This window comes from Bombina bombina, chromosome 1 (genome assembly GCF_027579735.1).
Source record: "Bombina bombina isolate aBomBom1 chromosome 1, aBomBom1.pri, whole genome shotgun sequence".
NCBI classification, from domain to species: Eukaryota; Metazoa; Chordata; class Amphibia; order Anura; family Bombinatoridae; genus Bombina; species Bombina bombina.
This window is the reverse complement of record NC_069499.1, coordinates 1,216,932,204-1,216,948,627: the sequence shown is the minus strand read 5'-3', so window position 1 is coordinate 1,216,948,627 and position 16,424 is coordinate 1,216,932,204. Positions and strand designations below refer to the sequence as shown.

General features: G+C 38.6%; 1 protein-coding gene across 2 annotated transcripts in view; it reads left to right on the top strand.

Moving 5' to 3' along the window:
• Positions 1–16,424, top strand: part of CETP (cholesteryl ester transfer protein) — a 169,320-nt gene that overhangs the window by 113,192 nt on the left and 39,704 nt on the right. For both annotated transcript variants that reach the window (XM_053700259.1, XM_053700257.1), the window contains exon 11: positions 5,620–5,781. In XM_053700259.1, coding sequence (XP_053556234.1) covers positions 5,620–5,781 — 162 coding nt within the window. The remainder of the gene's footprint in view (positions 1–5,619; positions 5,782–16,424) is intronic.

The following is a 16,424-nucleotide window of genomic DNA, read 5'->3' as shown; positions in this document are numbered from 1 at the left end:
ATTTCCTGATTGTTTATTGCGTCTATTGTAACGCCTTCTCTTGTTTCTATTTTTATTACTCTTATTTTTAGGTGTTAGATTGTCATCCTCTTCTTGGTTAAACCAAGATTTACTTCTCTGTTTACGTCTCCAAACATATACAGTACCCAGGGAGTAATCCTTTTGATCCCTAATAAATTTTGTGTGCTTTGTCTGTATAACCAATTTTTTAGATTCTTCTATGGTGTTTTTGAAAATCTGTTCAAATTTAGCATAAATATCACAATTAGAAAATCTTGACATTTCATTCTCAATATTGGTAATCTTACTTTTAACATCACACAACAATGTATCCTTGTATTCAATTAATAAAGATATCAGTGTAAGAGAACAATCAGAGAGGGCTTGATTCCATCTAGCTATAAACAATTCATCCTTTACATCATATGTGGGAAATTTATTTAGCCTAAGGCCTCTAGGTACCATCTTTAATGCCAAATACTTTGATAAGATCCACTTATCCCATTTTAGTTTTTGTTCTTTTAGTTTAAGGTACTCATAGTCCTGAAATAAGTCCCCCAATTTTATATTGGGAGAATCACAATTAAAGACATCTTCCAGGTTTAGACAGTCCAGATTATCTTCATCTATGTCCTTAAATGAGTATCTATTTTCCATGGTGTATTAGTCAAACACAATTAAAGGGACTTCATGCACACTCTATAGCTATAATGAGAGCTTATACTATGTGGGTGCAAGTGCTAACAAATATAATTGCAGTCCATGGGAAAAATATAAACCAAAATGAAATGTCCTTTTAACAAATCTTCTCCTTTATCCAGTTGTTATTCATAAAAAGACACCATTGAGGGGAAATCAATAAACAAATAGACTGGCGAACCAGTCTTAGGAGCGTGGTGTCTGTATGAATTTTAGCAAAATAATTGTATTGTATAATTGTATTGCTAATGGTACTAATGTAGCTGGAATAGTTCATAGCTCACAAGAGTTCATAGAAGCCATAATGCAGGGGTCCGCTCTGCGTATTTATACCCGTAGCCGGCAATCTGTGAGTCTGAATATGAAGTCAAAACCAGCAATACTAGTGCGCTTAAATAAAATCTTAGCTTTTAGAAACTAGCGGTATGTTCACTCACCCACCAAAGATGAAAACGTGAAGAGTCTGCAATTTTTCTTTTAGTGTTTGCGATGTGGGAGGGCCTCGGTTTAGGGGTTAATAGGTAGTTTATGGGTGTTAGTGTACTTTTTAGCATTTTAGTTAAGAGTTTTATGCTACGGCGTTGTAGTGTAAAACTCTTAACTACTGACTAAAATGCAGTACCAGTCTTGACAGGAGAGGGTGTACCTCTCACTTTTTGGCAGACTCGTAATACCGGCGCTATGCAAGTCCCATTGAAAAAAGAGGATACACAACTTACGTAAGTGGATTTGCGGTATTTCCAAGTCTGGACAAAAAGTGAGCAGTACACCTGTACCTGCAAGACTCGTAATACCAGTGGGCATTAAAAAGCAGCATTAGGACTGACTAACGCTGCTTTTTAAGCCTAACGCAAAACTCGTAATCTAGCCGTATAAATTTAAATAAACATCTGGTATTATAGACTAGCTTAAAATACATTTATTGCAGTAGATCATGTTTAGTGATATTTAAATGGTTATAGAGTGACTTGATAAACTGCATGCTCTAATTCGTTAGAGCATGTAATATTAAAACCACCAACTCAGTAATGCTATGTGTTTAATCACCCCAAAGTGACCCCAAGCAGTACTTTGTGTTTAAACCTTTTGCGGGAGTTAAAACACATAACATTACAGGATCACTAGTACACGCTCTAACTAATTACAACATACATTTTCAACTATAATGGCCCTTTAAACAGTAAAATACATTGGGCTAGATTACAAGTGGCATACTATTATTAGCATACCAGTGGCGTATTAAGGCCTAGGCCAACAAGGCCCGTGCCTAGGGCGGCAGATTTGGGGGTGGGCAGCAGGATTTTGAGTGCCTAGGGCAGCACAAAACCTAAATACACCAGTGATTAGCGTGGGTCACAATAAGCAATATTCTGACTGCGCTAACTTGCGCGCATATTACAAGTTGAAAGTAAATTAGTTTGCTCGAGCACAAACAAAATTAGCAAAATTGGGTTTGTGCAATTGGAAACCTGGCGTAAAGTATAAGTGTTAAAAAAAAATGTGCACCAAACACAATATAAATACATTAAAATAAAGTGTTACACTCATATACACACTATCTGATAAAATATATTTATATAAATATTAATAAAATGTTTTGTAAGGGTTAAAAGGAATTTGGTATATAACAAGTTATTTGAATAGAATGGGCTATATTGTATATATACAGTATGGGCCAGATTACGAGTTGCGCACTAACAGTTGCGCTTGAACAATATTGAGTTTATTGCGGCTGTTTGCATGTGTTGGAAGTAGAGATCATATTACAAATTGAAAGTAAACGCGATCACTTGAGCGCTATTGAATTTAACGCTTGTCGGGATAGCGTGACCTTAGAGCTTTCGTTGACTGTTGTACAGTTACACTCATAATAGCACTATCCAATAAAAAATATTTTAAAAAAAATTGCATAAAGAAGTTATAAGGGCTCATAGATATGAGGTCTCAGGTGTCAGGACTGCAAAGGGCTTTAACAGAGATATACAGTATACAAATACATGTCTTAATATGTATATGTATATATATATATATATATATATATATATATAATGTATGTGTGTGTGTTCATATTTATGTATTTATATGTGTATATATGTATTTACTGACAAATATACACATATAGACATATTGAGAAGTGCATTGAAGCCCTTTACAGTCAACTAGATGAAAATATGTAAAAGCATATAGGGGAATATGTTGTAAGTATTTATAAAAAGATATTCATATATATATATCTGTATATATCTATACCTATATATAATCACATATACTTTATTTTTATATATATATATATATATATATATATATATATATATTATGTGTGTGTGTGTATGTATATATATATATATTATGTGTGTGTGTGTATGTATATATATATATATATATGAAGCAGGAAGAATAAGTGTTGTACAAATATAAACACTTGCTAAAGTAGGTTGTTTGTTCTCATTAAAGCAATATTTTTATATTCTGTGCTGCCGTGTCCTACTTTAGTAAGTGTTTATATTTGTACAACACTTACGGCCAGATTACGAGTTTTTGTCAGTATGGCTGTGCGGTGCTAACGCTCCTTTTTTTCTTACCGCTCACTTAAGCCAACGCTGGTATTACAAATTTTCTGCAAGCCGGCGTTAGCCTCAGAAAAGTGAGCGTTGAGCAAAATTTAGCTCCACATCTCACTGTAATACCAGCGTTGCTTACGGAAGCGGTAAGCTGGCAAAACGTGCTTGTGCACGATTTCCCCATAGGAAACAATGGGACTGAGCTGGCTGGAAAAAAACCTAACACCTGCAAAAAAGCAGCGTTCAGCTCCAAACACAGCCCCATTGTTTCCTATGGGGAAATAAAAGTTATGTCTGCACCTAACACCCTAACATGAACCCCGAGTCTAAACACCCCTAATCTTACACTTATTAACCCCTAATCTGCCGCCCCTGCATTGTAAGTAAGTCCTGTCTATACTACAAAACTTAATACTGTTTAGGTGAGACTATAGTATAGAAGATAGTTATTAGCCCGAACTTACACGATTTTGACTTATACAGGACTTATACAGGACTTATACAGGAGGTATATTTGGTCTTTGGTGATATATACGATCGTCATATGCCCTTAACTGTAAGTTAAGCAATAATGTTTTGGATTCAGTTTCTCCGTTTCTTTTCAATCTGGGACAAAAAGGTATTGACGTATGGTTCAATGTTTACCTATCTCTGTTTCCATAGTAACATCTGTGTTAACAGCTATGTTTTAAAGATTTTTTTATCTTTATATTTATTTATTATTATCTGCTATTTTCCATATGTGGCTCTCTGTCATAATTATCATATATTTTATTTTGCACATATACTGCCCTGTTACCTATAATAATCTATATGCACATGTTAGGTAATTGTTTGATTGTTTATTTTGATTTAAACTGACATCATCTTAACTGTGCACTTTGATTGGTCAATTTGAATTTAGGCAGTTCTTCTTTGATTGGGGGATGGGCATTAGCACCTGTTAAATTGATTGTTGTATCACATCTCTTTTACTTTGTCTGATGAAGGGGGAGATCCCCGAAACGCCACATCAAATGTCACATCACACTTTTGTTTTTGTATTTTATATATATATATATATATATATATATATATATATATATATATATATATATATATATATATATATACTAGGCGATAAGCCTGTCCAGAGGGCAGTCTATGTTTAAAAAATACAAACCCGAAAGCTTATGTTAAAAACAATGTAAAATTACAGAAAAAAATAAACAAAGCTATCCAAAATAAAAAATGTAAACCTAAACTAATACCCCTATAAAAATAAAAATTCCCTTCCAAAACAAAAACACCCCCTGATCTAATACAAAACTACCAACAAAAGGGCCTTTTGTAGGGCATTGCCCTAAGTTAAACAGCTCTTTTACTTAAAAAAAATTACCAATTACCCAGTAACAGTAAAACCCCCAAAATATAAAAAACCTAAAAAAAAAAAAACCTAAACTACCCATTGCCCCTAAAGGGGCATTTGTATGGGCATTGCCCTTAAAAGGGCATTGTCAGAGCATCTGTAGATGTCAGTGGACAATACATATATATATATATATATATATATATATATATATATATATATATATATATATATATATATATATATATGTATGTATATACTGTATATATAATAAGATGGAATAAGTATGAAATCTCTCAAATAGTAAGTTTGAGCATGCTCATTTTATCAATGAATACATTATGTGTATTCCAAATCTTAAATCAAACATGAGATACTTTGCTAATTACATACCAGGGTTATATCTGGTTTTCCATAAATATAATTCAATGTGTCTATAAAAAAAAACCAAAATAAAAAACCTAACACAAAAAAAACCTAAACTACCCATTGCCCCTAAAGTACTTAAAAGGGCAATCAGCTTTTATTCGCATATTGTTATCAAGATTGTCTACTGTCACATCTTACCAGTCTTTTTGTATGTTGATAAACATGGATCCATGTTAATGTACTATTTGAATATTCTACCTTTGCATATTGCATATTATTTATTGTTTTAAACTTTTGTTTTAATTATTGATAAGAGAGAGTAGATTAGGAAAGAAAAAGCAGCAATGTCAAGTAAAATATTTACTGTGTTGCCTACCCATACCCACAAGCTTGGCAGACTATTACCTCAATAAACATGTTAAGAACTGAAGCTGTTTTATGTCAATTTAATGCTCATTTAGCATTAGTAGGAAGAGCACTACTTTGATACTTCAACTTTAAACAACTTCTACTTCATATTTTTTCAGACAAACTTGTTTAAATGTTTCATATAAATGAGAGAGTACAATGTTCTTTTATGGGTCATGTGGTTGTTTTTAAGCTTACCCTGAATTTCTGTGTTCTTTTCTTTTATTGTGCTAGATCTTCCAGGAATCATCTCTGGACAATTCGTTGACTAGAGTGTGGAGTCTTACACCTCCCGAAATCAGAGTCATCCCAAAAGGAACCCTTGTAATCTCATCAGTTGCTGTACAACTCAAAACCTCACTGGATGAATCAGTTGCAACTTTATATTTTGAAGCAGTAAGTGATTCAAATTATTAATATTACTAGGGCACAGTTGCTTTTTTTCAGCTATTATTATATTTTTGTCAGCCACTTTCAATTTTCACTCCCTGGATTTGCAATAAATTTAGTCATATAGTTAAAATTGCCAGGTATTCAATTTTGATCTTTGATATTTGTTTATCAACCAGCAACCAGCTGTCCAGAAAAATCAAAATTAATTTAACTGTCCTCTATTTTAAGTTCACCAAAAACAGCTACAAATTAAGTTACTCTCAATCTGGCAGCCATATTGAGGCTTTGTTGACTTTCATGCAGGATGCTGAAATTAAGAATAGAAGTATTGCTTACAGCATAAAATCACTGCTTCATATGGCACTTTTCTATGTAGTACTAGCAGAAATAAAGTTCAATCACTGATTGTTTTGGCACATATGGGTTAAACCTCTGTTCTGTATGTTGCTCACACAGTGGGATAAAATCAATTGCCCATTCTACTAATCTGGTAGAATGGGCTGTAATGCACTTTGGGGGAGATTTACCCATATCAAAGTAAGCCTTGTGAATCAGGGGTATTAAACCAAAACGTTAAAGGAAGCCCTCTGGCCTTTGCGTGGACCCTAGAAATGAATGAACAGATTAGGGGCTGAATCCTTCGTAGCCTGCAGATAAAATTGTAAAGCTCTGACTACATCCAAATGATGAAGAAATCTTTATTTAGAATTTTGAGGATAAGGACAAAAAGAAGGTAAGAAATCAAAGGTCTTTAAAACCACCTTTTCTTGGTGAAAAATAAGATAAGGAGGGTCACTGGAAAGAGCATATATATCAGAAACTCAGAGTAAGTTGCCAGAAAACAATAATACCTTCCAAGATAAAAACTTAGGCCTAGATTTGGAGTTTGGCGGTAGATGGGCTGTTAACGCTCCGCGGGCTTTTTTCTGGCCGCACCATAAAATTAACTCTGGTATCGAGAGTTCAATAAAATGCTGCGTTAGGCTCCAAAAAAGGAGCGTAGAGCATTTTTACCGCAAATGCAACTCTCGATACCAGAGTTGCTTATGGACGCGGCCAGCCTCAAAAACGTGCTCGTGCACGATTCTCCCATAGGAAACAATGGGGCTGTTTGAGCTGAAAAAAAACCTAACACCTGCAAAAAAGCAGCGTTCAGCTCCTAACTGTTTGCTATGGGGAAACACTTCCTACGTCTGCACCTAACACTCTAACATGTACCCCGAGTCTAAACACCCCTAGCCTTACACTTATTAACCCCTAATCTGCCGCCCCCGCTATCGCTGACCCCTGCATTATATTATTAACCCCTAATCTTCCGCTCCGTAAACCGCCGCAATTTACATTATCCCTATGTACCCCTAATCTGCTGCCCCTAACACCGCCGACCCCTATATTATATTTATTAACCCCTAACCTGCCCCCCACAACGTCGCCGCCAGCTACTTACAATAATTAACCCCTAATCTGCCGAGCGGACCTGAGCGCTACTATAATAAAGTTATTAACCCCTAATCTGACGACCGGAGCTCATCGCTACTATAATAAATGGATTAACCCCTAAAGCTAAGTCTAACCCTAACACTAACACCCCCCTAACTTAAATATAATTTAAATCTAACGAAATTAATTAACTCTTATTAAATAAATTATTCCTATTTAAAGCTAAATACTTACCTGTAAAATAAATCCTAATATAGCTACAATATAAATTATAATTATATTGTAGCTATTTTAGGATTAATATTTATTTTACAGGTAACTTGGTAATTATTTTAACCAGGTACAATAGCTATTAAATAGTTAAGAACTATTTAATAGTTACCTAGTTAAAATAATAACAAAATTACCTGTAAAATAAATCCTAACCTAAGTTATAATTAAACCTAACACTACACTATCAATAAAGTAATTAAATAAAATACCTACAATTACCTACAATTAACCTAACACTACACTATCAATAAATAAATTAAATACAATTGCTACAAATAACTACAATTACATAAACTAACTAAAGTACAAAAAATAAAAAAGAACTGTTACAAAAAATAAAAAAATATTTACAAACATAAGAAAAATATTACAACAATTTTAAACTAATTACACCTACTCTAAGCCCCCTAATAAAATAACAAAGACCCCCAAAATAAAAAAATGCCCTACCCTATTCTAAATTAATAGAGTTAAAAGCTCTTTTACCTTACCAGCCCTGAACAGGGCCCTTTGCGGGGCATGCCCCAAGAAAATCAGCTCTTTTGCCTGTAAAAAAAACATACAATACCCCCCCCAACATTACAACCCACCACCCACATACCCCTAATCTAACCCAAACCCCCCTTAAATAAACCTAACACTAAGCCCCTGAAGATCTTCCTACCTTGTCTTCACCATCCAGGTATCACCGATCCGTCCTGGCATCCGGTGCTGAAGAGGTCCAGAAGAGGCTCCAAAGTCTTCCTCCTATCCGGCAAGAAGAGGACATCCGGACCAGCAAACATCTTCTCCAAGCGGCATCTTCGATCTTCTTCCATCCGGTGCGGAGCGGGTCCATCTTGAAGCAGCCGACGCGGATCCATCCTCTTCTTCCGGCGTCTCCCGACGAATGACGGTTCCTTTAAGGGACGTCATCCAAGATGGCGTCCCTCGAATTCCGATTGGCTGATAGGATTCTATCAGCCAATCGGAATTAAGGTAGGAATATTCTGATTGGCTGATGGAATCAGCCAATCAGAATCAAGTTCAATCCTATTGGCTGATCCAATCAGCCAATCAGATTGAGCTCGCATTCTATTGGCTGATCGGAACAGCCAATAGAATGCGAGCTCAATCTGATTGGCTGATTGGATCAGCCAATAGGATTGAACTTGATTCTGATTGGCTGATTCCATCAGCCAATCAGAATATTCCTACCTTAATTCCGATTGGCTGATAGAATCCTATCAGCCAATCGGAATTCGAGGGACGCCATCTTGGATGACGTCCCTTAAAGGAACCGTCATTCGTCGGGAGACGCCGGAAGAAGAGGATGGATCCGCGTCGGCTGCTTCAAGATGGACCCGCTCCGCACCGGATGGAAGAAGATCGAAGATGCCGCTTGGAGAAGATGTTTGCTGGTCCGGATGTCCTCTTCTTGCCGGATAGGAGGAAGACTTTGGAGCCTCTTCTGGACCTCTTCAGCACCGGATGCCAGGACGGATCGGTGATACCTGGATGGTGAAGACAAGGTAGGAAGATCTTCAGGGGCTTAGTGTTAGGTTTATTTAAGGGGGGTTTGGGTTAGATTAGGGGTATGTGGGTGGTGGGTTGTAATGTTGGGGGGGGGTATTGTATGTTTTTTTTTACAGGCAAAAGAGCTGATTTTCTTGGGGCATGCCCCGCAAAGGGCCCTGTTCAGGGCTGGTAAGGTAAAAGAGCTTTTAACTCTATTAATTTAGAATAGGGTAGGGCATTTTTTATTTTGTGGGTCTTTGTTATTTTATTAGGGGGCTTAGAGTAGGTGTAATTAGTTTAAAATTGTTGTAATATTTTTCTTATGTTTGTAAATATTTTTTTATTTTTTGTAACTTAGTTCTTTTTTATTTTTTGTACTTTAGTTAGTTTATGTAATTGTAGTTATTTGTAGAAATTGTATTTAATTTATTTATTGATAGTGTAGTGTTAGGTTTTATTGTAGGTAATTGTAGGTATTTTATTTAATTAATTTATTGATAGGGTAGTGTTAGGTTTAATTATAACTTAGGTTAGGACTTATTTTACAGGTAATTTTGTTATTATTTTAACTAGGTAACTATTAAATAGTTCTTAACTATTTAATAGCTATTGTACCTGGTTAAAATAATTACAAAGTTGCCTGTAAAATAAATATTAATCCTAAAATAGCTACAATATAATTATAATTTATATTGTAGCTATATTAGGATGTATTTTACATGTAAGTATTTAGCTTTAAATAGGAATAATTTATTTAATAAGAGTTAATTAATTTCGTTAGATGTAAATTATATTTAAGTTAGGGGGGTGTTAGTGTTAGGGTTAGACTTAGCTTTAGGGGTTAATCCATTTATTATAGTAGCGGTGAGCTCCGGTCGTCAGATTAGGGGTTAATAATTGAAGTTAGGTGTCGGCGATGTTAGGGAGGGCAGATTAGGGGTTAATACTATTTATGATAGGGTTAGTGAGGCGGATTAGGGGTTAATAACTTTATTATAGTAGCGCTCAGGTCCGCTCGGCAGATTAGGGGTTAATAAGTGTAGGCAGGTGTCGGCGACGTTGAGGGGGGCAGATTAGGGGTTAATAAATATAATATAGGGGTCGGCGGTGTTAGGGGCAGCAGATTAGGGTACATAAGGATAACGTAGGCGGCGGTCGGCAGATTAGGGGTTAAAAAATTTTAATCGAGTGGCGGCGATGTGGGGGGACCTCGGTTTAGGGGTACATAGGTAGTTTATGGGTGTTAGTGTACTTTAGAGCACAGTAGTTAAGAGCTTTATGAACCGGCGTTAGCCCAGAAAGCTCTTAACTCCTGCTTTTTTCCGGCAGCTGGAGTTTTGTCGTTAGAGCTCTAACGCTCACTTCAGAAACGACTCTAAATACCGGCGTTAGAAAGATCCCATTGAAAAGATAGGATACGCAATTGACGTAAGGCGATCTGCGGTATGGAAAAGTCGCGGCTGAAAAGTGAGCGTTAGACCCTTTAATCACTGACTCCAAATACCGGCGGTAGCCTAAAACCAGCGTTAGGAGCCTCTAACGCTGGTTTTCACGGCTAACGCCAAACTCTAAATCTAGCCGTTAATGTCTAGAGAATGCGTGGGATCAAAGGGTAAAACTTGCAAAATTCTAAAACTAAGTTTAGATTCCACAGAAGAGAAATTTGATTAATTACTGGTCTATTCCTGACTAGTGATGTCGCGAACCTAAAAATTTGGGTTCGCGAACTGCGAACGCGAACTCCCGCAAAAGTTCGCGAATCGGCGAACCCCCATTGACTTCAATGGACAGGCGAATTTTAAAACCCACAGGGACTCTTTCTGGCCACAATAGCGATGGGAAAGTTGTTTCAAGGGGACTAACACCTGGACTGTGGCGTGCCGGAGGGGGATCCATGGCAAAACTCCCATGGAAAATTACATAGTTGATGCAGAGTCTGGTTTTAATCCATAAAGTGCATAAATCACCTAACATTCCTAAATTGTTTGGAATAACATGCTTTAAAACATCAGGTATGATGTTGTATCAATCAGGTAGTGTAAGGGTTACGCCCGCTTCACAGTGACAGACCAAACTCCCGCAGCGGGTACAACATCATCATCATCACACCGTACGTCCATGTGTGTAATGCTGCCTGACTGAGACATATCCCTGTTATCTACATCCTCTGGCAATAATGGTTGCGCATCACTCATTTCTTCCAACTGATGTGTAAATAACTCCTCTGACAGATCAAGTGAAGCGGCTGTGGTGCTAGTGTTGGTGGTGGCGGCAGGCGGGCGAGTGGTAACTTGAGAGGTGCTGCCTGAAGATAAGCTGGAGGAGGATGGTGCGTCAAGGTTCGGAGCGGAAGCTATAGAAGATTGGGTGTCCTGTTTTAAAAAGTCAACTATGTCCTCAGAACTTTTCGAGTTCATGGTACGTGGCCTCTGAACACTGGGCATTATTCTAGGGCCTAAGGGAATCACAGCACCATGACCACGACGGCACCTGCGGGGTGGCCTGCCTCTGCCTGTCATTTTTTTTTAAATGTACACTTACACTACTATTAAAAAAGATATGAGTGGTGCCACTGGGCAAGTGGGCACAGAATACGCTGTGAGCCTGACACCAAAAAGCAGACTGATGTTTCACAGTCCAAAAAGTTTTTATTTTTTTAAATGTACACTTACACTACTATTAAACAAGATATGAGTGATGGCACTGGGCAAGTGGGCACAGTATACGCTGTGAGCCTGACACAAAAAAGCAGACTGATGTTTCACAGTCCAAAAACTTTTTTTTTTAAATGTACACTTACACTACTATTAAACAAGATATGAGTGGTGGCACTGGGCAAGTGGGCACAGTATACGCTGTGAGCCTGACTCAAAAAAGCAGACTGATGTTTCACAGTCCAAAAAGTTTTTTTTTTTTAAATGTACACTTACACTACTATTAAACAAGATATGAGTGGTGGCACTGGGCAAGTGGACACAGTATACGCTGTGAGCCTGACACAAAAAAGCAGACTGATGTTTCACAGTCCAAAAAGTTTTTTTTTTTTAAATGTACACTTACATTACTATTAAACAAGATATGAGTGGTGGCACTGGGCAAGTGGGCACAGTATACGCTGTGAGCCTGGCACACACGCTGGCAGGCAGGCAGGCAACTGCAATTAGATTACACTAGCAGACTGATGTTTCACAGTCAAAAAAGTTTTTTTTTAAATTTACACTAATGTTACACCAGATATGAGTGGTGGCACTGGGCAAGTGGGCACAGTATACGCTGTGAGCCTGGCACACACGCTGGCAGGCAGGCAGGCAGGCAACTGCAATTAGATTACACTAGCAGACTGATGTTTCACAGTCAAAAAAGTTTTTTTTTTTCAAATTTACACTACTGTTACACCAGATATGAGTGGTGGCACTGGGCAAGTGGGCCTTGCACACACGCTGGCAGGCAACTGCAATTAGATTACACAAGCAGACTGATGTTTCACAGTCAAAAAAGATTTTTTTTTTTAAATTTACACTACTGTTACACCAGATATGAGTGGTGGCACTGGGCAAGTGGGCCTGGCACACACGCTGGCAGGCAGGCAGGCAACTGCAATTAGATTACACAAGCAGACTGATGTTTCACAGTCAAAAAATTTTTTTTTTTAAATTTACACTACTGTTACACCAGATATGAGTGGTGGCACTGGGCAAGTGGGCACAGTATAAGCTGTGAGCCTGACACACACGCTGGCAGGCAGGCAACTGCAATTACATTACACTAGCAGACTGATGTTTCACAGTCAAAAAAGTTTTTTTTTTTTAAATTTACACTACTGTTATACCAGATATGAGTGGTGGCACTGGGCAAGTGGGCCTGGCACACACGCTGGCAGGCAGGCAACTGCAATTAGATTACACTAGCAGACTGATGCTTCACAGTCAAAAAAGTATTTTTTTTTTAAATTTACACTACTGTTACACCAGATATGAGTGGTGGCACTGGGCAAGTGGGCCTGGCACACACGCTGGCAGGCAGGCAGGCAGGCAACTGCAATTAGATTACACTAGCAGACTGATGTTTCACAGTCAAAAAAGTTTTGTTTTTTTTAAATTTACACTACTGTTACACCAGATATGAGTGGTGGCACTGGGCAAGTGGGCACAGTATACGCTGTGAGCCTGGCACACACGCTGGCAGGCAGGCAACTGCAATTAGATTACACTAGCAGACTGATGTTTCACAGTCAAAAAAGTTTGTTTTTTTTAAATTTACACTACTGTTACACCAGATATGAGTGGTGGCACTAGGCAAGTGGGCCTTGCACACACGCTGGCAGGCAGGCAGGCAACTGCAATTAGATTACACAAGCAGACTGATGTTTCACAGTCAAAAAAGTTTTTTTTTTTTAATTTACACTACTGTTACACCAGATATGAGTGGTGGCACTGGGCAAGTGGGCCTGGCACACACGCTGGCAGGCAGACAACTGCAATTAGATTACAAAAGCAGACTGATGTTTCACAGTCAAAAAAGTTTTTTTTTTAAATTTACACTACTGTTACACCAGATATGAGTGGTGGCACTGGGCAAGTGGGCCTGGCACACACGCTGGCAGGCAGGCAACTGCAATTAGATTACACAAGCAGACTGATGTTTCACAGTCAAAAACTTTTTTGTTTTTTTAAATTTACACTACTGTTACACCAGATATGAGTGGTGGCACTGGGCAAGTGGGCACAGTATATGCTGTGAGCCTGGCACACACGCTGGCAGGCAGGCAGGCAACTGCAATTAGATTACACTAGCAGACTGATGTTTCACAGTCAAAAAAGTTTTTTTTTAAATTTACACTAATGTTACACCAGATATGAGTGGTGGCACTGGGCAAGTGGGCACAGTATACGCTGTGAGCCTGGCACACACGCTGGCAGGCAGGCAGGCAGGCAACTGCAATTAGATTACACTAGCAGACTGATGTTTCACAGTCAAAAAAGTTTTTTTTTAAATTTACACTAATGTTACACCAGATATGAGTGGTGGCACTGGGCAAGTGGGCACAGTATACGCTGTGAGCCTGGCACACACGCTGGCAGGCAGACAGGCAGGCAACTGCAATTAGATTACACTAGCAGACTGATGTTTCACAGTCAAAAAAGTTTTTTTTTTTCAAATTTACACTACTGTTACACCAGATATGAGTGGTGGCACTGGGCAAGTGGGCCTTGCACACACGCTGGCAGGCAACTGCAATTAGATTACACAAGCAGACTGATGTTTCACAGTCAAAAAATATTTTTTTTTTTAAATTTACACTACTGTTACACCAGATATGAGTGGTGGCACTGGGCAAGTGGGCCTGGCACACACGCTGGCAGGCAGGCAGGCAACTGCAATTAGATTACACAAGCAGACTGATGTTTCACAGTCAAAAAAATTTTTTTTTTAAATTTACACTACTGTTACACCAGATATGAGTGGTGGCACTGGGCAAGTGGGCACAGTATAAGCTGTGAGCCTGACACACACGCTGGCAGGCAGGTAACTGCAATTACATTACACTAGCAGACTGATGTTTCACAGTCAAAAAAGTTTTTTTTTTTTAAATTTACACTACTGTTATACCAGATATGAGTGGTGGCACTGGGCAAGTGGGCCTGGCACACACGCTGGCAGGCAGGCAACTGCAATTAGATTACACTAGCAGACTGATGCTTCACAGTCAAAAAAGTATTTTTTTTTTAAATTTACACTACTGTTACACCAGATATGAGTGGTGGCACTGGGCAAGTGGGCCTGGCACACACGCTGGCAGGCAGGCAGGCAGGCAACTGCAATTAGATTACACTAGCAGACTGATGTTTCACAGTCAAAAAAGTTTTGTTTTTTTTAAATTTACACTACTGTTACACCAGATATGAGTGGTGGCACTGGGCAAGTGGGCACAGTATACGCTGTGAGCCTGGCACACACGCTGGCAGGCAGGCAACTGCAATTAGATTACACTAGCAGACTGATGTTTCACAGTCAAAAAAGTTTTTTTTTTTAAATTTACACTACTGTTACACCAGATATGAGTGGTGGCACTAGGCAAGTGGGCCTTGCACACACGCTGGCAGGCAGGCAACTGCAATTAGATTACACAAGCAGACTGATGTTTCACAGTCAAAAAAGTTTTTTTTTTAAATTTACACTACTGTTACACCAGATATGAGTGGTGGCACTGGGCAAGTGGGCCTGGCACACACGCTGGCAGGCAGACAACTGCAATTAGATTACAAAAGCAGACTGATGTTTCACAGTCAAAAAAGTTTTTTTTTTAAATTTACACTACTGTTACACCAGATATGAGTGGTGGCACTGGGCAAGTGGGCCTGGCACACACGCTGGCAGGCAGGCAACTGCAATTAGATTACACAAGCAGACTGATGTTTCACAGTCAAAAAAGTTTTTTTTTTAAATTTACACTACTGTTACACCAGATATGAGTGGTGGCACTGGGCAAGTGGGCCTGGCACACACGCTGGCAGGCAGGCAACTGCAATTAGATTACACAAGCAGACTGATGTTTCACAGTCAAAAACTTTTTTGTTTTTTTAAATTTACACTACTGTTACACCAGATATGAGTGGTGGCACTGGGCAAGTGGGCACAGTATATGCTGTGAGCCTGGCACACACTCTGGCAGGCAGGCAACTGCAATTAAATTACACTAGCAGACTGATGTTTCACAGTCAAAAAAGTTTTTTTTTTTTTAAATTTACACTACTGTTACACCAGATATGAGTGGTGGCACTGGGCAAGTGGCTTGGCAGGCAGGCAACTGCAATTAGATTACACAGGAAAAAAAAAAGCAGACTGATGTTCTAGCCCTAAAAAGGGCTTTTTGGGGTGCTGTCCTTACAGCAGAGATCAGATGAGTCCTTCAGGACTGTAGTGGACCCTGAATACACTAGCCTAGCTATCAATTTCCCTATTAAATCAGCAGCAGCTACACTGTCCCTCCTCTCACTAAGAATGCAGCTTCCAAATGAATCTAAAATGGATGCTGTCCAGGAGGTAGGAGGGTCTGGGAGGGAGTGTCTGCTGCTGATTGGCTGGAATGTGTCTTCTGACTGTGAGGTAGGGGGTCAAAGTATTACCCAATGATGATGAATAGAGGGCGGATCGAACATTAGGGGGTGGATTGAACATCGCATATGTTCGCCGGGAACTATTCTCCGGCGAACTATTCGCAACATCACTATTCCTGACTAAAGCTTGAACAAAACTCTGAAGGTCAGGAAGTTTTGCAATGTTTTTATGTTATCATACAGACAGAGTTGAAATCTGACCTTTTAAAGAGCTTGCAGAATAACTCTTACCTAAGCCCTCCTGTAAAATGCCAACTAAAGCTATTCATTGCACACCAGAGAAGGAAAATGTTCCAAATTTTTTGATATATTGTTTTA